At 39.8% G+C, this 25,400-nt stretch overlaps 1 protein-coding gene across 1 annotated transcript in view; it reads right to left on the reverse strand.

Annotated features, from left to right (window-relative positions):
- Window positions 1–25,400, reverse strand: part of LOC149440067 (ATP-dependent chromatin remodeler CHD7-like) — a 156,812-nt gene that overhangs the window by 39,278 nt on the left and 92,134 nt on the right. The window contains exons 9-16 of the mRNA XM_089658980.1: window positions 23,162–23,245; window positions 19,076–19,213; window positions 18,855–18,976; window positions 16,289–16,532; window positions 14,041–14,217; window positions 9,522–9,665; window positions 9,136–9,397; window positions 110–320 (exon numbers count right to left, since the gene is read on the reverse strand). Of these exons, the coding sequence (XP_089515106.1) occupies window positions 110–320; window positions 9,136–9,397; window positions 9,522–9,665; window positions 14,041–14,217; window positions 16,289–16,532; window positions 18,855–18,976; window positions 19,076–19,213; window positions 23,162–23,245 (1,382 nt within the window). The remainder of the gene's footprint in view (window positions 1–109; window positions 321–9,135; window positions 9,398–9,521; window positions 9,666–14,040; window positions 14,218–16,288; window positions 16,533–18,854; window positions 18,977–19,075; window positions 19,214–23,161; window positions 23,246–25,400) is intronic.

Consider the following 25,400-nt stretch of genomic DNA (forward strand, 5'->3'; position numbering starts at 1 on the left):
TGAATATTCAAACTCCTAAACAATTTAATGTATCTGGGGCAGATCTTTACAGGTCCGCAATGCTCCTATTGCCTCTGTGGTTGGCAGTTCTGTTGGCATATGCACTCACCTGCGTTGGATGAGGTAGTCTTCCAGAATGTCCAAGCAACGCACCATCTGGGAGAAGATGAGCACCCTGTGGCCACCAGCCTTCAGTTTTGGCAGCAGCTTGTCAATCAGAACTAGTTTGCCAGCGGCCTGGATCATAGCCTGGAGCTGAAAATCTGGAAGGTCACCGTTGTGCGCCTCCTTAAATTCTTCCAAAATTTTCTCTTCAGCACCTGCAGAGAGATTCAGATATGGAATGTAAATGGAAAGTTGTATGCCCTTGGGACCTGCAAATTTAAAGGGGGAAGGGGAGGGAATCAAGTCTACAACCACAGCAAAAAAGAAAAAAAACAACCGACAAATTAGGAAAGGAGCCAGCTTAGGAATAGCTGATCTTTACTCTCAGAAACCTTGAAAAGTTACCAAATGTTCATGGAAACATGGGTTTTATTGGGAACGCCATTACTTAAAAGTCATTTAAAGTAGGAACCAGTCAGAAAAAAAAGATAGTAAATATAGTCAGTCACCTGTACATGAAATGTTTTATGAGAGCAATGATGGGAATCAAAACTATAAAATGACAAATCATTACATTGCCCTTCAGCTATTCACCTTCCAATCTTAAAAGGTATTACCAAAATTGAGACCAGTGCCATTTTAACACAACACAGCATCCTTCTAAGAATCATATTCTGAAGTGCACCAATACATGTTATAAAAAGTATTCATCTATATAACTACTGCCTGGATAAATACAGCAAGACAATAAATTTCATGCAATATTAAGAACAAACAACAAAGCAAAAAAAAGCAGCTACAGAATAGTTATGGAGTTTGCATTCTACCAGTATTGTTTGTTCACTGGTGGCATTGAAAACTTACCATCTCCACTTTTTCCCTAATTATCACCTGTGCAGGCTTACGGAGAGTTAGGCACATTACTCTTGTCCCCCTGTGATTTGGGTTAGTGCTGCACTTTGAGGAGTATATAATCTCCCGATATTCAGAATATGGGGTTTTCTATAGGCTCTACAGTGGATCAGGGCAGCAGGGGAACACAGAGAAGATTAAAGTGGAACTACACTACATCTGAGTGCCACAAAACAAAAAATGCTATTTAATTCATTTTTAATATTCAAAGCAAACTCACTCATCCATCCATGTCCCCATGCTTTATTTTTCTGGAAAACACCCCCCTAGCTTTTCTGTCCGTAACCTTATTGAGTAAGGGCAGATAATTCATGTAGCATTTACTTCCTGGAATCCCTCTGTCCTTAGCTCAGGCATGCAGGCAGGAGGGTGTGCTAAGCTGAGAAAACTCCTCCCACCTTCCTCCCCTCCTGAAGACTCCTGGAATGTATGGCATTTTGCCTAAGCATGGAAATAAGGAAATAACTGAAGAAATGTGAAAAAAAAAAAAAAGTTTACCATAAGTAAATATATTATTTCCTATCTATTCAGGGTACATGCACACTGAAAACTAAAATCAACTGCTCCTGACAATGTTTCTGGCAACACAATCTTGACGCTGGTAAATGTGTGTACTGCTTTCACCCTCATCAAGCGCTTATTAACTTAATTGGCTAGAATATATAATTTATTCTGGCCGTCGAGATGAAAAAACTCCAAAGCGCTAAACATGTCTATTGTTTACACATGTTTTTGTTGCGCTTGGTGTTTTTCTGTCAAAACACTCCTCTCCTGAACATGATTCTTCTGCATTCAGGGAAGCAGCAATTTACTGCCTCTAAACTTTACTACTCTAAACTTTGGTAAAAGCCTATGTGTGCATGGACACATCAGCTTTTATTGAGGGGAGTTTAGGAGCAGCGGTATGCATTACTAACACTTATAGAATAGGGATTTAAAATAGTCAATGTTGACAGAGAGTGAAGTTCCGCTTTAAGTAGAGGTTGCTAACACTGGTGCATTGAAAGCAAACTTGTCATTTTGCCCAGCATAGATAAAGCAAAGAAACGTATAAGTGGAACCTCAGATTTTTTTGTTTTGTTTTAGATGAAGTGGAAAAAAGATCAATCATATGGGTATATATTACTTTCTCTGACACCAGTGGACGGATTTCCACTGATATTGTATGCAAAACCAAGACAGGAAGACTCATGGACAGAAATGAAACCTACCAAAGGGTCTAACCCTTTTGTTGCTGACTCCCCCTACTGGAGAAATTTACCATCACTTCCTGTTCCTCTGACAATCGGTCACTGGTACACTAGGTGAAGAGATTCTACCCTGTAACGACACCACATTAAAAGCCTTCCTAACTCTTTGGAAGCCTCAAAGAAAAGTCCAGCTTCAGTCAAAACATAACTAGAAGGCTGAAGTTAGGGTTAACAACTAAAAATTCTTGGCCACTTTACTTTCCCTTTTATATTACTGCAAGCCTAAAAGTCAGCTTAGACCCATGATGCTAAAATCTATAATCTAGAACATATTATAACTCAAATGTTCAGATTCTATGCTGGACAACAGATGGCCACTAGGGGTACATCTACTACTTTGTACAGACAAATATACAACAGCAAGTAAAACATGAAAGGCTTGCAAAAATGTGCTTTTGGATAAATTAGAATGGCATAATCATTGGAAATATACCATAGCTTCCTTTAATAAAAAGCAAACAATCATGTTCCTTGGTAAAGAAGAACGCTGATAGATGAATTGTTACAATTCTAAGAACTGTACAGCAACACTCACCTTCCCTGGCAGCCAATGGCATTGTTGTCCTAACATATGACAACTAGCTTTGTCAAGACAAAATTAGCATACAAACATATCAAATGGAGTCATTATTTCTCTGCCAAGTGTAGCAAAGAAAAGGACACTTTAAATAGAGACACCAATTATGTCCCATGGAGTGCACTTGAAGTAGATCAGTACTACGTGACTTGAATCCAATGTTTTTACATTTACAGTTCATACAGTCAATTCTTCTTTAAGCAACAGCAATCAGTTAACTCTTCAGGGACACACAGACCACTCAGCATGTCGCTGTAAACGGACCGCACGGCGCAACATTCCCATGCAAAGCAAGTGCATCAGTGTGCTCACTAAATGACTGATAACTCTTTAAAGTCGATGTGACGAGAATTAGTTGGATATAGGTTTGACAAATGAGAAACGCTACAGTAAAGGCATATCAGAAATGCTTAAGGCGAGGGCTCACAGTCCAAGGGCAGAAATTGTAAGCAGGGCCCAGAGGAAAGAGCAAGCCAGCATACAACATCCAAACAGACGGCACACGCGGCTCCTGACTGAGTCAGCAGCACGGGGCCCGGGGCAAACTGCCCAGGAAGAAATCCACCCCCACAAGTGACAGCCTTGTCTAAAAATGTTATTGTGAGTGAGAGTCATAGCCTGGGGGGAAAGGAAATAGGGGGCTGGAGGACGCTGCACATCAATCACCGTAGGTTACCAGGTTGTAATTAAATATAATTTGCAAACAGCTTTATGAGGGGGTTAGGTGGAAATGCAGATGCACCCTTAAAGGGACAGTCACAGATTCATTAACTGCAAACGGCTGTACAGGCATTTCACTCTGAGCTTTCCTCACATATTGTTAATAGAGAACTGAATTGTATACTGCATATATACATCTTCATGTTTTTCTTCCAAGGAAAATTTGGCATATAGGAGCAAAGAGGAAATAAAAATCAAACTCTTTCCTTAGATTTTAATTTTCAAACCTGCACTGAAAAAAATGGCAGTTAGATTCCAACTTAACACTATCATCTAAGCTGGCTACTACAGGCATCTCTACTTCCTTTCAGAAAAAGGGCAGGAAATTATACCCTACTTTAGGCTCTCAAACATTCTTCAACTCCAAGCAGCTGTAATCCATGAATTATTATATACATGAAACAAAAACAATTAAACCTATTTAAGGATGACTTCCAAGAGCAACATTATTCTACCATATGCAATGTAAAAGAACAAAGATTTCTGCCTGCTCCCCCAGATTCTAGAAGAAGATTCCAAGGCTTAATTTGTATGATTAGGGGAAAACTACCAAAGAGGTTAATATATAAAACATCAACAGAGCTGGCCAGGACTGAAAACGGAAGAAATATTTCCACCTTTGATAACCCATCCAGGGGCGGACTGACCATTTGGAAACTCGGGCACTGCCCGAGGGCCCGGGGTCAGTAGGGGGCCCCATGAGATGCCCCTGGTACCTTTTTCATAGGCTTTTTTGAGTTTGGGCAAGGACACGGGCCACATGATCCCCTATTGCCCGACACAGGGGCCCCATGAGTTGTCAGTCTGCCCCTGAACCCAGCAGAATATACACTGCTGCAACTAGGGTGTACACTCAAGAACAGGTAAAAATTATGGTATTGGCTCTAGAATCCGAGTGCATCTTCTTCAGAAAGTAGGTCTCTTAAAGAAAGCAAAACACCTCAATGATAATTTCTCATGCAAAGTTCCCAGGCTTCAAGAAGGCAGATACTTAACCGATTTGACTAAATCTGTGGTTATCTTAAAGATCTCGCTGTTTGGCATCTTAGCTAGACTTTCAGATAGCCTAAATGTTCATACTTATGACTACATTGGTTTATGACCACATCTACAATCATAGCTGTTTTATGTCTGGATATCGACTGACCACAGAAAGCCTTTCAGCTACATAGATTGGGCTATTAGCAGATTACATCCCCCCCCTCCAAAAAAAATAAATATATATTTCCCACGGTAACAGTCATGTATGGGTATGTTAATGGCATATGCTGCCAATACGCACGTCAACACACGCACACAATAGTAATTTTGTTGATAACTACAAAAACCATAGGAAACATTTTGACTTTGCTGAGAATGTTAAGCTTTGCATTCGCATTGTGCATCAAAGTCAAATTCAATAGCATTAAAGTGGTGCTTAGTCAGCTAAAGCAGGAATTAATGAGCCTGTCTATACACATTCATCTTTTATTAGCAGCATCAAAAAACCTCACTGCTGAAGAACCACCAGGAGCAAGGAAAAAGTCACTGGTTGGAAAGTGCTATTTGGGGCAAGTGGATTTGTAACAGTCAAGCAGTGTGAAATCTTACTTAATAAAATGTATCCAAGTGGTGTAAAATAGTAATTAGAGAATGCGTGATAAAGATTCTCTTACAATGGTCATTGGCTAGAGGAGTCGTCGTATCTCTTTCAAGTCAGTATTCAGTTTCTCCCCCTTCTAAAAAGCACAAAGAGAATACTCAACAGGGCTGTAAAAAAGAATTCACAACTTGAACTGCTTCAACCACCTGCCAACAAAGAGGACGCTTTTGAACTATAATTCGCAAACCCTTAAATAAGGTTTAAAGCGGAACGCCAGCCTAATTTTAGTTTTTGGTGGCATGGAGAAGTGTGAACCTCTGTTGGGATTTTATTGTGCTTTGAGTTTCCATCCTGGTAATAAAAGGAAAAAAATGCCAGTCATACACGATACAGCCTTGATCCAATCTATGTAGGGTACTGAAGTAATAAGGTGGAAGGCACTATCAAAGGTCTGTCATATTTTTCACCAGCACACAACCGTGAAGTCGAAAATGGAAAAAAATGATTAGTTTGCATCCCTTCAATGTGGTGACCGCATTCGTTTTTTATTTCTTAAGCCAACAATGAAAATAGAGGTGAGATTAAGGCATCTAAGGGGTTGTAAATTGCAATTGTTAAAGTAGAACAAAAAAAGCAAAACTTTTCTTTTCCATTTCGAACAGAGTAAGGGAGGGATAGAACCAGTCAGTTTTTGTTTTTTGGTTTTTTGCCACCTGTGTCCCATTTACCTTCACTTCCTGTACTGCAACCAAAGAGGAAGTGAGAAGAAATCCCACCAAATTGAAGAAATCCAGAGTCACCAGTGTCATCGTAACTAGGGTTCCCATTGGAAGATTTTCCTATTTCTGTTTTGGGGACAACCCAAAATGTGGGATCTCTTACTTTCACTTCCAGTGATATTGGGGGAAAAAATGGACAACTAGAGAGGGTGAACCTTTCCAACAGAGGCATAGGAGGCAATTAAAAACAGATTGGTGTTCCAATCCCTCTCAATTCTATTAAAATTTTAAAAAAATAAAGTTTTGCCTTTAGATATACTTTAACATTTTTTTGTTGCTGGGTTTAGATATACTTTAACTTTTGCATGGTAATTACAATATAATAAATTTGAAGGTATGGGATCTCACAGGGCCCCTTTTATATCAGCATAGTGCCTTGTTAAGAGGCCCTATATGATCCCAAAACATTGGCTATTTTATGATGAATCAGATTCTGAGAGAGTAAAGGAAATCTTCTGGATAGGTTCACAGAAAAATATTAACTCCCAAAGTTCTATTATTTTCCTACCCTACTTAAAAACAGAAAATGCTTCTTTTGCCATCTTTGACAGCAATAATTTTCCTCTTACTTTTTATCCTACTTGTCACTTCTCACGAGCACGGGAGTGCAAGGATATCTCCTTATAGTGCACACAGCAATAAAAAACTTTACCAAGATTCTAACCCTTCTCTTCACTATCCAAAAGTCTTTGGCTGAAGTTTGTGACTGCAATACATCACCAAAAAAAAAAAAAAACAGATTCAAAGAATCCATACATAAAAATCTGATTCAAATCTTGGAGACCACCAATCCAACATTTAAAGCTGTAGATCACAAAAACTATGCCAGCCACTAGAGCAGTGTAAACACATTTGGTCTTTGTATACTTTGTACTTCCAGTAATGAAAGCACACAGCAACCAACCAGGTTAAGCCAGCGAAAAAAAAGGCACCATCTGATAAGGCACTGCCACAGACTGCCCAACTGATCCTAAACCGATGGCTTGGGAGGACATATTCACAACAGGTACTTTTCTGGACAGCTACTATGTTATACTTCTATTGGCTTGACTCAAGTTACGCAATTTTATATAAATGTTTATTTTGACTCACTTGAAAACACACAGAACCTTTCAATTCTAAATTGCTAGCAAACATCTGAGCATTCCTTTTCACACCTGGCATGATTCCTTTCTACTTCTTACATTTAGAAGTGGTTCATGAGCTCAAATGTTTGGCTCTTGCTCTACCATACTGGTACAGAGACAAGGCCATTGAAGGCTAAACATCAAGCGCCTTAACAAGACCACCATTCAGTGCTTATCAGATTCTTCCACACATAGCAAATAAACAGATCAAAAAAAGAAAAAAATAATCAGACTTGAAAATGGAATTTTTGTATTAACCGTAAAATCAATTTCTGGGAGTCTATTGAGGGATATAGGATGTCTGTCACCTTTGGGATTTACTGCTGCCTGCAGAAGAATTGCAAAATGGCAACAAAAAACAAAACAAACTGTATACCAGCCCAGGATAACCCTCCATCTACCAGCATGTCTCAGATTTGTAGCAAAGCAGTACTGAGAGCATGGTGAAAAAGAAAGAGGGTTATGACCTCCAAGGAGTCCAGATGGCAGTTTCTAAAATTGCAAACAAAGTTTTTACTGTATGGCATCAAAGTAAGGTATATTGAACCTCATTAAGACTCAGGCAAGGGATAGAAGATTAACCTGCTTTAAAAAAAAATTGCAAGGAAGAATGCAGACTTGATAGTTTTGAGAGCTAGGCTATAGTCCAAACAATCTGCAAGAAGGGGAAAACATGCCTGGGGTGAAGCCCCATGATAGACTTTGTTGGAATACATTTTCTACCCTTGATCAACATATTTTTCCCCACCACCACTATGATTACAATCCACCAATGTGTCAGTCAGGAGCTTTGCAAGGTTGCAAAGTACATTTACTTGGGGCAATCTGGAAAAGCCCTCTGCCCGAGGAAGCGTTAGAGGAAGGGCCTAGGTCCAGGCGTACAGACCTATGGCGTCAACAGAGCATTCTCTTCTACTACTAGAGGATTCTTGACTCTGTAAACAAACCAGTTTAGCATTCAGTTGTACCAGGATATCAAGGAGCCCACATCTGTTGTCCTCAACATGCAAACCAAGGTCCTGGACATACACTCAGGAATTTTCTCCTACTGGCTGCAACTGAGATGAACTGAGCAAACAGGCCTAGAACTTTAAGTTCTCCCCAGGTAAGGATCCAAACTACTTCTCTTCACAGCAAGATCCTTTGTTCCTCTGATGGTTGAGGCATGCCAGCACTGTGGCAATGTCCAAATGGATCCAGATCAAATGACCTGCTAGGGGAATGATCCAGCGATTAAGAGGAAACTACATCTCCTGAAACTGCAGGATGTAGACTGGGAAACAAGAATTCTGATAACAGGTTCATTGAAAAGGTGGGAAACGCTTTCCTGACTCCAGAATTGTGCTGAGACAGAAAGAGAATGGAAAAAACAGTCTGCCTTGAACAAGGTTAAACACAGACACATGACACTTATGAAACAGCTGATATATGTGGCAAACAGACTGAGGTCTGGAAAGGACCTTACGTGGAACCCAATGCCTAAAGTCAATTTCCATGCCAGCCCAGTAATGCCCAATTCGGCATGGTATGGACACAGTACACCAAAACTAAAGCGGAGGAAAGCTACACCTGTAGGCAGAAGTTGTAGCACAGATGAAAGAACAGTCATGAATGAGAAAAAAAGTACTAGCAAAAAAAGAGGTCAGTTGTTTCAACAGCAATGCTGAGAATCCTTCTAGGACACTAGCAAACAATTGAGGTGTGCTGGTAGTGGGATGAGTTAACTAGGGCATCCCTGCATTCTTTTGTGTGTTTGCCAGTGTCTAATCCTCCTTTAGGTGGCAGTATATCCCTAAGGTAAACAACTTCCTGTTTCCTTCAATGGACAGGAAAGAAATTGTGTATTACTGTGTGCTATAGTGATTTATAGGAACAAACGTGTGGCAGTGCATAGACATAACAGTCTGCCACATACAGTGGTGGCAGCAACAGTGTCCTCATTCAGCTTTAAATGCTCACATGCTGCTGAACCCACTGTGCCAGGGATAATTCCCTTTTTGTGCAATTTTCCTGAGAAATGAGAATCTCATAAAAACAATCCATCATTCCAGTCAGTTATTCACACAATATAAATATGATTTACCATTAATAAGGTAAGGATGGTTGCAGCATTTTCTCAGCTCCATCATAGTGTTTAGAAGGTTAGGAACATTTGCATGGCCACCGCCACTTCCTTTGGAAAGGAAAGCAAAATTCTTCTCCAAGATGGCTCTGTAATATTTCTTCTGGATGTTTGTCAGTTCTACTTCGATAATGGTTTCTTCCTTTGGGGCCAAATTCTTCTCAACATCTTCTTTAAGACGTCTTAACATCATCGGTTTAAGTATTGCTTGAAGCTTTTGTACCTAAAAAGAAATTTGGTGCAAAACACTTAAGCAACTGTGTAATCCAGTCTGACTGTTCCATTAAGCAGATACCTCTCAGGAAGTCTGATATCATCTGTGCAGTAAAAATGGTTAGGTCTCCTACCTGTTCTTCAGTTTTTAGATCACCAAACTCTTGCATAAAATTGCTCTCTGATGGGAAGCGTTCGGGTTCTAGGAAGTTCAGCAGGCTGAAAAGCTCCTCCACAGTGTTTTGCAAAGGGGTCCCTGTTAGCAGCACTTTGTGTTCCTGAAATCAATGAAAATGAAGACCAGAAGAGTAAAAAGTTAATTTTCACCAACGGTAGAAACACCAACTTTAATCAGCAATCATTTAATGAGAGACCACGCTTATTCCATAGCTTTAATTTGACTTGAAAAAATTAATATTTAGTTGGTCAGGTGCCTAACACAGACTCAAATTCCTTCACATTTCGAAAATACCTGCACATCCATGGCAGAAACTCAACAAAGGAGGTGCAATTCTTGATCTTCACATTAAAGATCCAATATTCCACCTCCTTCCCTCCTAATTACAATTCTACCATTTTTTACTACATGCACCTCACAGTTCATGAGGTACAGCAAAACCACCCCATCCACGCTAGAAGTGGAAATGAGCAAAAAAAGAAAAAAAAAAAAACAGTATAAAACAACTAAAATGACCAATGATGCATGTGCATGCTTTTCAACTGAACTTTTTTTTTTTAAAGTGGTTGAAAACTCTCGCCTATACCCAGTGAAGTGACTAACCTCAGATGATACATAGAGATTAAACAAATCCTCCTACACAAGTTGTACCTATTTACAGCCATATGTCCTGTAGATCATTTTAAAAACACACAGATCAAAGTATTTTTTCTCAGCTTCAGCAGCAGTGGGCTGGGATCTCAAGTTATACACAGAGAGGAAAGCTCACTGGAAGAAAAGGGACACACACCCCTACACGCAGACCACAGGACCATGCACAACTTACAGTGTTACTAAACCCAGGACCTTGCACTCACTATATCCGGTCTTTTACCATACAAAACATGGAAATGCAAATATTTTAGTAAATATAAGCTACTAATTACCTTTTCTCACCAGAAGTTTTAGCAGTTTGTGACTTCAGTGTCCAGCAGAGCACTGGTTAATGTTGTAGGAGGAGTTTTCACTCTCCTCTGACTGTCCTATGAGGTTGCATAACCACTGACACAGCACTGATTAGCCCTGTGCCAATCTCATGCACCCTCAAAAAAATATATATACACACACACCAAAACACAGCATGTGCAGACTTGCCACTGCTGCTCCAACTATGGCAGATGGATTAGGAAGAAGTGGAAGAAGGGGAGGATCAAAGAAGACAGGATCAAACAGCCTTTTTACACATCGCAGAGGATCAACCCCTTAGATACCACAGTGAGTATAACAAGCATGCTTTATATATACAGACGGATTTTACTATTGTGGGTTTAGTAACACTTTAGGGATAGAAATCACATGCTGTGTACTGGAGCTCCCTCCCTGTAACCCTTTTAACACTTGGTGTCTGGAAAACCTGTCAGAAATACAGACAGAAATGACACTCAGTGCCTGGGATAGACACACGTACACACTACAAAAGGTTGTGTTCCGTTCCTATTTCATGTCTGAGGTTCTCAACCACTTTAAATAGAATGCTCATGCTAAAATGACACAATTTTGAATACTGTAGTTTTGTATATCTATGGAACAATTCTCAATTTTTGCAATGACCAGGGTAGTAATTTAAATCATGCAGATAAGAAACTGTACATCAGAATACTAAAATTAATAATGTAAAAATGGGATGAACCTTTTTTTTTTTACAGCAGCTCTGAAGTCACATTGTGTTCTAGAGTAGCAAAATTATAGACCTAAGGCTATTTTCACATGGACAGCCAGGAGATGGGGTAAAAGCAGGAGGTTGATCTGTATATTTACTGCCCCTAGACCACCCACCTACAAGCAGACATAGTGCCACTTGGATGGGTATACACTGCTGTAGTTAAAATGTTCTGCATCACAGAGCAGCAACTTTAATGCTATATGCTGAGTGTGGCACTGTTAACTCTCCCATGTAGATAAATGGGGCTATGATCCAAATGTTTGGCTATCCGTTGCAGCACGATCCCACAATGCAAATTTGCTGTTCGGTAATTACAGAAAAAAAAAAAAAAACCCGGAAATTCGGGCATGTCAGTAGGGGGCCCCATGAGGTGCCCCTGGTACCTTTTTCATAGGCGTTTTTTAGTTTGGGCAAGGACACAGGGGCCCCATGACCCCCTATTACCCGGAGGTCCCATGAGTTGTCTGTCCGCCCCTGGCCACCGCTCACCGTTCTCTGAAAAGGGGGGCAGGTAGACTCCACAAGGGTGAAAGGAGCCTTAGTGTAGCAGATTTGCAAGTTCAGTCCACTATAAAACGGTTTAAAGACAAATTTAAAGTGACCCCTTTATTATGTAATATTGCAATGTTATTACAATTGATGTATTGTAATTCAACAACTTTTAGACAATTTGATAATGAGATTATTCTCTTGTATTTTACTAAGTGTATATCAGTGAGAAAACTCAAAAGACAGTACTCTGTTTTTCTAGTCTTATTTACCTGTTTGGGCCCAATAATGCATCTCCCGTACATATAAACAAGTTAAAGCAAGTTAAAAGATACATCCCAGTACCAGTCACCCTACAACTTTTACATTCCTGGTTTAGATATAGCTGCCTGCAGAAAGGAGGCGCAATTCAGCAGCTGGACAGCCACAGGTTGTGCAGACGCCTTTCCTATTAGCCAGCAGCACAGCAGCCAATCCAAACCCACAAGTACAGGGTATGGAAAAGCATTTCCCTTCTCATTTCAAATTCTTGTACAACAGATGCTGGTTCCAACTTTAGCCTCAGAGTCTGGCTGTGCTGATTCAGCAGTCACACGTGGCACCTCCTGTCCCCACTCACAAGATGATCTTGTCTAAATGACGGATGCAGCAGAAAGCCATGTACAGAGGTGTTCCCATGAATACAAATAACAGTCCTTGCTGCATAGCAAAAAATTTCAGAAACTCAAAATTATTCATTTTTGAGCAAATTGAATGAATTCGTTCTGTACCAACAGGTTATAGGAAATCTGTCAAAGAAAAGAAAAAAAAAGGGACATGCTGCCTTTTAGCAGACATAAAAAAAGAATCTGGTATTCCACAGTCTGTTGATGGAAGTTTTGTCTCAGAAATTGCAGCATACATAGATCATCTCACTTCAAATAGTATAATCTCTAACAGACAATGCAACCGCCCCACACCAAAAAAAAAAAAAAAAAAAAAAAAAAAAAGGGAAAGAAAAAAGGGAAACAACTCAAAAAGTTGTTGAGGCTCCCACGGTGCATTATGGCATGAGTGGGGTGCCCAACTTCAAATTTGAAGCAGTGCTAGCATGTGTACACCAAGTGCATTCCCTGTAGGCGTGCACCAAGCTAAAGCCTAATCTTATCAAGACTCTGTTCTATACTGCTCCCTTGTGGAAACTGCTAGTCTAGCCTAGGGCTTGAAAAAGCCGCTCGCCAAATGCGAGCAGAAATTCCTCTGTGGCGAGCGGCTGCGAGCACAGAAGCATGGAGCAACTGCACCTGCGCTCCAAGCCTCATTGTGAAGCCGAGTTCCAGTTTACAACTTCCGGTTTCTGCGGCACCACCGCCGAGGGGACAGGTGCAGGAAAGGTCCACTCTCCTACGCTGAGAGGAGACACCCTCTCCACCGCAGCGGGGGACTCGGGGGGACAGTAAGTACTGTATACATGTCCTATCACTATAATGGGGTACTGGGGAGCTGGGATATACATTAATCAGTAATGTGTATCCCAGCTCCCTTGTACTCCATTATAGTGATATGACATGTATACAGTAATGTATATCCCACCTCCCCTGTACTCCATTATAGTCATATGACATGTATACAGTAATGTATATCCCAGCTCCCCTGTACTCCATTATAGTGATATGACATGTATACAGTAATCATTACTTTATACATGTCATATCACTATAATGGAGTACAGGGGAGCTGGGATATACATTACTGTATACATGTCATATAACTATAATGGAGTACAGGGGAGCTGGGATATACATTACTGTATACATGTCATATGACTATAATGGAGTACAGGGGAGGTGGGATATACATTACTGTGTACATGTCATATCACTATAATCGAGTACAGGGGAGCTGGGATACACATTACTGCATACATGTCATCACTATAATGGAGTACAGGGTAGCAGGGCTATACATTACTTTATACAGTTTTATATTTTGGACTATTTATTCTAAAGAAAAATGTAATTTCATAAACTTTAATGGGGCGTGGTTTGGGGTGGGCCGGGGGTGGGGGCAGACCCGGGCAAGGTTGGGTGGGGCAACTGGTGGAGAGTAAGTTTTGTGACCAGCTAGTAGGTCTGGACTCGAAATTTTAACCCCTTGTCTAGCTTACTTTCTTCAACAACCAATCACAATTCAGCTTTCTGCAATTTAGGGGAATTGAAATAAAAGAAGATAACCAGTTAGTATGTGTTTCTGTTTTGCCTCATGTACGGTGTTACTAAAGAACACAAGAAGGGACAAAACTCACCAAATCCATCATCTTTAGCCCTTCCAAGAGCTTACAGTTTCTGTTTTTTAGCCGGTGAGCCTCGTCAATAATCACACATCGCCAGTGGATGTTTCTGAGCTCAGGGCAGTCTGTCAGAATCATTTCAAATGTTGTAATGATGGCATGGAACCGGTAGGCACCCTTTATTGCTTTACCCTTAAAATAGGGGAAAAAAAAAAAAAAAGATCAGTTAGCACACGAGGAAGGTGGGAGGACCATATGTCTATGTTTACATTTTATCAGTATACAATGTGTGAGTTCAGAATGTGTACATATTCTGTACTTCATCTCAGCTTTCATCTGTTCATATGCTTGACAAAGGCCTTTGTACTTGGAAAGCTTGCATTAGATTTTTTTAAGCCACTAAAAAGGTATAATTCACAATACGCCTGGTCATTTTGTTTTATCTATATTTAATAACAGGAGGAAGTGTCACACTGCCAAGTTATCCACAGATAGAAAACTGGGAAAACCATAGGCTGTGAACAGAAGCTAAAATGACACGCTAAAAATACGGAAAATACATCCTCTAGGAAGCAGCTGTCCTAAAAATATATCAGACTAAGGCATTCATTTACTACACTCACCCATTACAGGCACGTATCTTCTTATTACACCCTGGATTCCAAAGGCAACAACATACAACTACTGTTTAGTCAGCACAGGAAACCAGTGAAAACCAAGATATGTTAGACTTTGCCACATTACTTTACTTGTGCCTTGGTGAAAGTCACAGGGCCATTAGGTTAAGGGGGGATGTTTTGATACAAAGCACAGAATGTCAGCACCCCAAGTAAGAGAATAAGGATAAGCTTTTATCTAAAGCACCTTAAGAGTAACATTTCAAGGCTTTATGCAAATACAAAGACCGTAAACATTGGGGTGAGAAAATATCAAGAGCCCAAATGAGGTACTGAAAATGAATGCAACCATTTTCTTAGCAGAGATGGGCCACTACATGCATGAACTTATAGCATAAGGGGAACCCCAAAGATTTCATTTTTTGGTGTAAATAAGTAAAGTTTAATCTAAACAAAAAATATTAAAAGGTTTAAATTTACTGTAACTTAAAAAACGTATGGGATGCAAACATACAGTACATGCTCACCTAGATGGCTGCAGCATCGATCCCCCGCTGGCTCTACACTGAGAGCGGAGACCGCTGATCGCTCAGGTCTGCTATGAACACAGAACTGTGTCAGTCTCCACTCTGTGTTCTGCCCCTCCAACGCTCACTGGAGCACCAGACTGTGGAGGGGGTGGGAGCTGCTGGCTCAGGCTCTTAGTGCACTGAGAGGCAGAGCCAGCTGCTGGCTCAGGCATCTGGGTGGATCCCAACATTATTGTCAGGATCCCTGCACAGCCTGGACCGGCTCTGTGATGTCACCTGTTGGTGGGTTTTGGCCCGCTGTCGGCTGAATCTGGGTCACAGGAGCACAGAACTACAGGAGAAGTATGACCAAAAGAGCTTTGGACCGACTTCTCCTTTAAATACATGCATACATGGGAACATGCATATGCACTCAACATATAAGTGTATACAAACCCCAACAATGAACGTCTGTTATTTGCTCCTTTTTGGTCTATTGAATATACCTTTGAAAGCATTTTGTTGTATCTGTTCACTGACAACGCTGCCTCTGCTGCACTGAAATCTCAGTCGTATCATCCCCGCTCAGGTTAACACTGTGACACTGAATGAAAGAACACCTCCCTCAAGTTATGGAGATGAGTAAGGTGGGGGTGTTCTGTAGTTACGACTTGGGATGATAACACTGCTTCACCACAGATATAGTACAGTGAATGAGCATAGTCACCCCAAGACAGGATACATATTATTGCAAAGATCACCAGATGCAAAAACAAAAGTCTGAAGAAAAAATAAGCCACAACTTATAATGGTAAGCTGCCATTAGATTACAATTTTGCTCTTGGTTTAGATATGAACGCAATAGTCTCTCTCTCTCTCCATTAATTAAACGATTTAATAAGGACACTGATCAAACTAATATACCGATATCATCTAGTATACAAATAATATTTAATATACAGATAACCAAGTAAACAATTAACACTTGTGTAAATTAAATATAAATAGTAAAATAAAGAAGAGCACTGTGAGTCACAAAAATATTGCTGATATGCTCACTTTAAAACAATCAGCTAAGTCAAAATTGTTTAAAAGTTTATTTTTTGTTTTAAAGGATTTGGGTGACATCCAACCTACCTGTGAATCTTTAAAGTACATTTCATAGAGCTGTATGGTTTTCCTGCTTGCTTGACTCCCGTGATAAACTACAACATTCAGTTCTGTCCATGTGCGGAATTCTCTCTCCCAGTTAGGGATCGTTGACAGTGGAGCAATAACCAAGAATGGACCATGAATGCCCTTCAAAAAGATCTCATACAGGAAGGTAATTGATTGGATTGTTTTGCCCAAACCCATTTCATCTGCTAAGATGCAGTTTCGTCTAAATACACAAAAAAAGGTAATAAATTAGTTAAGTCTAGCAACAGTAATCTGTTTAAACTGACTGTGCATAAGCTCTTATTTTGAACCAATGATGCTGTATACCATTCATACAAACAGTAACGAAGGGTGCACCACCATACACCAAAAATATATTTGCAATATAGTGATATGCAGTACAATCCTCTTTCCTTTAGAAAAACTATACAGCATTTGTTATGCTACTTAAAACAATCATTTACAGTGCAGTATATAGTGCAAAAAAAAAAAAAAACAACACATATAAAAGGATGACCAATGTCTCTGTGACAAACGGTTCACGAGCCGATGGTATTTAACTACACATCCCATGATGCTCAGTCACTGCGCAATACAGAGGAACATTTCAAATAAATAAGCCGCCCACTTCCAGGAACCACTTGCACAGCATGTATCTTGTGTGTCATTTAATAATCGCATGGTGTTAGAAAGTAAACTTTCCCTTCAGCTTTTAGCCTGGAAAGTATGCATCATCTTCTAGCAGCTGTGGAGTGAACATGTAACGTGTGAATGTAAATCCAGCTATGATGTAGTGCTGCTATGATTCAGACTTTCTGTGCCAAGCAGAACATTCCCATCACATGTTTACAGGCCGGGGATTCCTAACGAGAACAGGAGCCCAGCTGTCTCACAGAGCCATGTGGAAGTGTAGAATGCAAACTGTCATTCCCCAAAACGGTTAAAGAAGAGTTCCGCTAAGCGTCACTTGCATCTAAAAATGGCAATAGAACATGCATAGCCCCACTACAGGGTTTTGAAAAAGCATTAACTACTAGAATTTAAAATGAACACACCCCCTTAATATGATAATAAACAATGAATAGATGCATGTGCAAAATGTGGCTCTAGTGCTGGTGTGTGGTTCCTCCTTGTCACATCAACCCTACATGGCTACAGGTTCTCCTCTTGTACTAAAATCGCTTACTCTGATTTCACTGAAAAACTGAGCTTCTTGCAGTGAGAATTAGAAGCTGCAGCAAGAGCCTGCCTCATTTCCAGGATGGAAGATGTCCAGCATCATTTAGCTCTTTCTTCCTCACCCTTTCTCTGGCCCACTTCTTTAATTTCAGTTCCTTCAATTGTTAAGGCTCAGCACTCCAATGAGCATTAACGTAGGGTGGCTTGCATGCAAATGCAGACAGTCTAAAACACCCACCCATAAATGCATTTTGATATTTACGTAACCCTCCTCAAGGGCCAGCACACTGCTTGCATCAGGGCTGAGCGCTCTTGGGAGGAGTACTAAAGACTAGCCATAGATGAGTCAGTGTTTCATTCAACCAGTGTGCTGGAAAAAAAATTAAAAGTAAAAAACTGACCCAAATCCCCTATCCACACATTCAAGGGGGATGGGGGAATCCTCTCCAATATGACTTTGTATTCTGACAGCAGGGAGAGTTCCTCGTTATCAGAATACACAGATCATTGCTGCAGTCTACAGCATGCAGAGTTGCTCACGTGTCTAAAATCCAACAGGGCGGCTGAACAGAAATCCATTGGTAGATTCACTTCTGTTCAATCACAGTAGCTATACATGGATCGAAATTACAGATGTCCCTGCTGAACCAGCCCAATTTCGATCCATGTATGGCCAGCTTTAGGCAGGGTACCAGTCATGATTTGCCTGCACTGCATAAATAAGCAAAGACCCAGTAATGACATCAATGGGTTCAACATAACATATGTAATCAAGGCACAAAGGTTTTATGTAAACATTTAATTAGCATATTGATGAGGGGGCATGCGCAAAACCAAAGAGGGCAATTTAAAAAGCAGATTAAACTTCAGTTTTAACAAAAAGACTGACTACTTTTGTACTGCAGTCGATGCTCTGTGTAAACCTTGCTGTCAAACAGAACGCAATAGTGACAAAGGTAGTCAGAAGAACCTAGTTTAAAAGGGTGTTTGTTTATGGATACTGCATTAGCTGCTCTATGCAAAAACATTAAATTAAAAAAGAAAAAAAAAAAAAAAAAAAAAGGTGTAAATTGTTGGTACCCTGGTTGCTGCTGTGTGGTTTTCAAAAGATATCTTGATTCTAACTAAACTAGAGTTGGTCAATGAATGCCTGCATCAGACACTTGCCATGTCTACTAAATGCTTTTTAGATTCAATTAAAATCTACAGGATGCCGCACAGTCAAAAAGGTTTTTCCACATTTTTATAGGGTATAAACCTCAATCCTAAGATGCCAATAAAATGTGCAAGGTTAAACTCTGCCATGAAACAAAGCCATTAAAGTTTACTAAGGCTACTGCTAGGAGAGTAGGAAAAAAATACTTACGTGTTGTACCAATTGAACAGCAGCCAATTCACTCCTTCCAACTGGTATTCCCTGAGACTGTTATTGTTTTTATACTCCCTGGAACTCTCCGATTTCTTCCACTCGTCAGCAGGAGGTCGCTCCTGTTTCAAATGCAGTAAATCCCATTAGTGGTTTTCCGAAAGAACATATAACTGAGCTATTTTCAAATAAAAACACTGCTTGGCTGTGCCAATTCTTACCACGCGTTCTGTTTCTGGCTCTCTGCTCTGGAGTTTCTCAAATTCTTCAATCTTTGCTGGATCCAAGTCCTGCTTCAGCTCCCATGTACTGTCTTCATAGGGGAGGGAGCACCACTTCACCAAGTAATGTGTCACGGGCTGCACAAGCACAGTGTCAAAAAATTATAACTGACAACTCAATGCCTTCTGAAGCATTGGGACAAATGTACAAAGTGAAAGGGTAGAGAAAAGCCAGGCTTGCTGGATTTATATACAGCCCTCCAATAAAGATTAGATAAAAATTATTGACTGGCATATTTATTTTATTCATTCATACTGCAGCCCCATAACTACACTATTTAACATGCAACTCCAGATGGCTCTGAAAATGCATACACTGCCACCAAGTACCAAGAACCAGAGAAGAAAAACCTATGAAATGTGTGTCCATAACAGGCACAGGAGGGACTGGGATACTTAAAGTAATACTGAAGGCAAAACTTTGAAATTTTGCACAGAGTAAGGGAGGATATAACCCCTGCCAGTTTTTTTGCCATTTGTGTCCCATTGGGGAGATTTGCTTTCACTTCCTGTCCCACAGCCTCAACAAGAAGTGAGAGGACATTCCTCTAAAGTACAAACATGTTGGAAATTTTCAGCCTCATCGATTTTTTAATCATATGTAGATCAAAAAAAAAACAAAAAAACCCCCACCAAAACACAAATGTAGTAATAATCTAATCGGAAAAAACAATCTTTAATATTGAAAATTATCTGGAAAAATTTTGAAATATGCAGGAAAATTATGATACGATTGTGTCATCACATGTTAGATCGAAAGAACGTTTAGTTTTTTTGTACACATTTTCATACATTTTTTTATCTTTCACTTTTGTTGAGAATAGTCTAGAAGGACAAAGAAGGAGAATGACATGTGTTCTACTCCCTATCCACTATCTACAAGTAAAAGGAATAAAAACTTTGTCTTCAGTTAGATTTTAAAAGCAAATGACAGAGAAGGAAGATAACTGACACAGATCAGTGATGTTGGCTGGCCATGAGTTTCTGGTGAGAGATGTAGTCAAAACAGTCAGGGAGGAGGTGGCGAAAAAAAGAGGAAAGAGTATGGAAAGAGTCTCTGTGTTTGCTGGTCAGAAGAGAAGTGCAGAAGGTGGAGGTCAGTGCAGGCAGCTAAATGACAGTCTAATAGTAGACTTGGTCCCCCAAAAAATAACTAGCTCAGTTAACCCAACACACACATTTATCAGTACATGTTTTAACATAGAATAACAGCATCTTTCCAAGTCTTCCCATTCAAGAAAAGGTTTCACAAGGAATATTATGTACACCCAATAGCAGCCAACTCTACTCCTGATCTGCTTGATTATTCATCTGACATCTATGCACACCCTTCTCACAAGGTCACCAAGCTTGGCCTTGTAATAAAATTAATGTTGATCTAAACAAATGACACTGCAAAAACCTGTAATGATGCTCAAATATGAGAGGAAAAAAGGAATCATTTTTGATATTACGTGATAAGGCAAAATTTAAAGAAATGTCACAACACTTTCATTCTGTGCCACTTTGATCACTGACATTGGTCATGTCTTTTGATAACTAGTGCATGTAGAAAAGCTTTGCCACCATGCTGGAAAATGAACTTTGTTCAGGTCTGCGAACTGAAAGTCGCATTACTTACGGTGAGACTTTGCCAGGCAACTTCCTGGCAACTTTACACAACTTGAGTACTACTTTGATGTGACTTGATAGCAACTTTCATGCCATGCAACTTTACCTGCAGCCAATGAGAACATCAGCTACAGGCAATCTTCCTGTAATGTCGGATCCAAATCACATCAAAATAAATGAGGAGGCGACTTCCATTAAAGTCTATGGGCATGGTTGGATAGAAGTCACCTTGAAGTAGTACAACTTTTTCTTAAATCAGAGCAACATCAGCAGTGCCAATTAAGACAGCTCTCATTGACTAATACAGGATTACACATGTCATTAGACTTGGGGTCTCAAGTCAGATCCCAAGTTGCGGCAGTATGAACAGAGCCTCAGTGTTTTCCAGTAGATTATTTGTTTATAAATCAGCACAAAAATAAACAAAAATGTACAGAGTCAGTCACATCTACCTGTAACACCTGAGAGTTCTTTAGTACTGAAAGCTTCTGTTTTCCAATAGCAGAAGTATTGATAACTCCGGCACAGGCACACCATTGCATTCAATCCTGCAGGAACATGTCCTGCCTCAAATCGGATACCACTTCCGGAAGGCTGACAACTGAGTCCAACTGGGAGCCTCAGCTTCAGACATCCTAAAATATTCCCTACCAGCAAATAAATCTGATCAGACTTTTTCGGACACATCAGGGAAGGGTCATTTAAGTGAAGTTTGACATATTTAGCCAAATGGCACAAACAAGACACATTCAGCCCCCTTTAGCACATGCAGCTAGTGAGTATTTCTAACTAGGGCCACTGGATTCTACTGCAGTTATATCCCCAATTACAACAGCGCTCTCTTCCAAAGACATTATCTAAAGCAATAAATTATCTTGTAATACCCATAGCAGCCAGTCAGGTATCTCTCAAGGACAATACAGGAAAGTGAACCCTTATTATGGGTTGCTAAGGGCAAATACTGTAACAACATTTTTGTCCTTAAAAAAAAAAAATATAATAGAAAAAAAGAAGGAGGCCAACTGACATCAAAACGCTGACCTTTGACAAAAGCAGTCAACCATGAGCTGAGTTTGGTAGTATGGCTGAAACAATTCAGTACTGTCCGTGATACTTTTTTTATTTGCACTAAAATACAATTTTGAGGACAAGCTTTCGGGGAGTGTCCCCTTCTTCAGGTCCAAGTAGTACTGTTACAAAGTTTTAGCAGAATGTTAGAAGATATGTGGGGATTGAGAAAAAAAAAAAAAAAAAGGCAGAAAGAAACACAAGCCTAAGGTTAACCTAGAGATAAGAACAGCAAAGCAAAAATATGCATAAATATGTTGGATAATGAGTGAGTCCAAATTATCCCATGTCCAAATTAAGGCCGTTATCTCTTGTATTGCTTGTGTTTCTTTCTGCCTTTTTTTTTTTCCTCAATCCCCACATATCTTCTAACATTCTGCTAAAACTTTGTAACAGTACTTCTTGGACCTTGAAGAAGGGGACACTCCCCGAAAGCTTGTCCTCAAAATTGTATGTTAGTGCAAATAAAAAAAGTATCACGGACAGTACTGAATTGTTTCTGTCGCAAGTGCACTAATACGGCTACAATCACCTCAGGTAGTATGGCTAAAATTGAAAGCTAGATTCTGACAGACTGACTGGTCCATACTATGGCAAATAATAGCGCAAAACCTCCATGGTTTGCTATGGTGGCTACCTTTATTTTCTATTTTGGTTTAGTTTTTCAGGCAATGGGTTGATTTACTAAAACTGGAGAGTGCAAAATCTGGTGCAGCTCTGCATAGAAACCAATCAGCTTCCAGTTTTTTTTTGCCAAAGCTTGATTAAACCAGCTAAAGTTAGAAGCTGATCGGTTACTATGCACAGCTGCACCAGATTTTGCACTCTCCGGTGTTAGTAAATCAACCCCAACAGTTAGATCTTGATAAACCATTAGAATCACCAAAAATCAGTCATCAAATCATCATTTTGATAAGCAATGTCACTGTTTACTGTATTCTTGACACTTTTTAAAGCTCAGTGTCCCAGGATTCATTGCACGTCTGCTTCTATAAATTACATAATTATTAGTATTGTGTAGATGAATTTTGCACCTCATATGTTCTAATTACCAGCCTGTTCACACCTAAAATACATGACATTTTTAATCACTCAGTGACACCAGACTATCAAGCTTGTTGACAAACACCTTTTTTGTACCACATCAATTTCTTGGTGTAGCAAAAGAGGCCCTGGTCAAGAAGAGGTTAATCTTGAGCTGCTAAGCAATACGTCTGCATTCAATAACTGCCAAAATTTTCATGGAAATGACAAAATTGCACCTTGCACAAAAAGGCTGAACCACACCAGGAACTAATTACAATTTTGTAGGATCCTGAAATAAAAAGGAAAATAAAATGCCTTTACCTCTCCATTCTCGTCTGTGCCGGTGGAGACATCTAGTATCCGATCAATTTCCACATAGTCAGGATTAAATAGATCATCTTCAATCTGTTGACAAACAGGAAAATCAGCATCTTATTTACTGCGCCCCTAAGGGAAACATTTCTACACCAAAGATGTATTATTGCAGTTCAGGTCACAGAAATACAGAAACCCGACTCGACAACCTCTAACATGCTAATTGAAAACCTACAATTCAGCAGGATTGCTCCCCGTGAGGGTAAGAGACTCCTCAGACTTTGTTAACTGGGCCTCTTAATTACTGTGTGAAACCCTTTTACAGCAGGAGAAAGTTGAAGAATATTTTAAATGAAGTGTGAAATTACAATTCACTAATGAGCAATCGAAAAGGCTTATAGCTCACACGGTTTCTCGAAATCTACAGCTTGCGAAAGAGCGGTTTAAATTTAAGTGCTGGTGTCATTTAACCACTTGGCTGCCAGATGAAAACACACGCCACTACATTTTTTAATCCTACAGGAAGTAAGTGTCAAATTGGATTAAATGGCTTTGTTTCTTTTTCCTTCTGACACTGGTCGATAAGTACATATTTTTAAACCAGACAGTCAGATCTGCACAATTGCTGCTTCTAATAAACTTATGAGAAATGCAGGAGCTGCTACAGCTGAACTTCTGAAAATGCTAGTTGCTGGGCTGTCATGTTGAATCATGCACTTCAATATTTTCTGAAACGCTAACTTCATACAAACTCACAGAAAGTCTTCGCTGTATGACAGCCAGACAACTAGTATGTTCAGAAGCTGTATTGACAGACTATTTCACTGAATAAGTTAAAAAAAATATATTGATAGATAGTAATCAACATATGACAAAGACTAACAAAATGCTTGACATATGGCCGGTTTGATTTAGATTGGACAGCCTTACATGCATTGATCCCTTCAACATTATTTATAACGCAAGCTTTACTGTAGCAGAAAATGCCAATGCCAATTACAGTTTTGATTATGGTTTTCCTTCTCCACTGAATATATATTTTAAGTCCTGGATTTTACTGAACGACAGGGGAAGACCAAGATGGAATCCGTAAGGACTTTCATCAGTCTGACCCTTGCTCCGGCTCAGCATACGGATCTAAGTGAAATTAAATTGGTGATCAGAAGGTTAGTCCCATGTGGGCAATTGTCCAAATCTGGGAAGGACAGACACAATCCTTAGCATAATTAGCTCTCCGAGTGATACAGAATGGAATATGCATGAATGGGTCCAGCTCACACAGATCGGGGTAAACCCTTCGATGGCTTAACGGCTGGAACAAGACGCAGCCAATCATCAGAAAAGTTTTCTAGCAGAATTCACAATGCATTCACATCTGAGATAAACTGCATTTCAAGGATACGTCTGAATACCCTCCATAAACTTCACATTTCCTGAATGTAATATATGGAGAAAAGGGTCTTACAGTATTATAAGCAAAACGTTTCTGAAAGAATCACATGAATAAATCAGGATACATTGCTTCAAGGGATCAACTCCAAAGTGGCATTTAAAAAGTGGAAAACCTCAGTGTACAGTTTGTAGTAGGTGGTGTTGATGTGGGTTCCCCATGGGTATCCTTGCACACTGCATGAGTATAATAAAAAAAAATGCCAAGCTTCAATTTGTCGTCTTACTCCACCTCTTGGATTTTTTTTTTTGCAGTATGTAAAGTAAAACTTCAGATGGTGGAGGACAGACCATTCATATACCTGGTGAATACCATTACCCAAATTTATAAAATGACTGATTTTGAGTACAGTAGGCGACAGGTACACTTAAGTGTAATTTCACCCTAAAATCTATCTATAAACAGCCATATACTGTAGCAAATGTACCTTAATAAATGCATAGCACTATGTCTGAGCTTTTTTCACATCCTAATTGTTCAGCAATGGAAATTTATGGTCGCTTACCAATCACATTGTGCAACCGATGGCGTCTCATAGCCACCCCAACACTATCAAGGCCTGACAACATTAGGGCACAGAGGAAACCTTTTGCAGTCAGGCTTTCGCCATATTAATACTGGGGGAGCTGAGTGACACCATGAGCTGAATGGTGTTACTGGAAAATGGCCAACTGTTTCCCCAGCTGATTGCTGGAAAACCAGAGCACAGACAGAAGTCAAACATTACAGTGCATGTTTTATATGTTCTTGTAATTCTAGGGTAAACTTTCACTTTAAAGTTACATTTAATACATC

This window comes from Staurois parvus, unplaced genomic scaffold (assembly GCF_062004578.1).
Source record: "Staurois parvus isolate SC_StPar_1 unplaced genomic scaffold, SC_StPar_1.0 ptg001119l, whole genome shotgun sequence".
NCBI classification, from domain to species: domain Eukaryota; kingdom Metazoa; phylum Chordata; class Amphibia; order Anura; family Ranidae; genus Staurois; species Staurois parvus.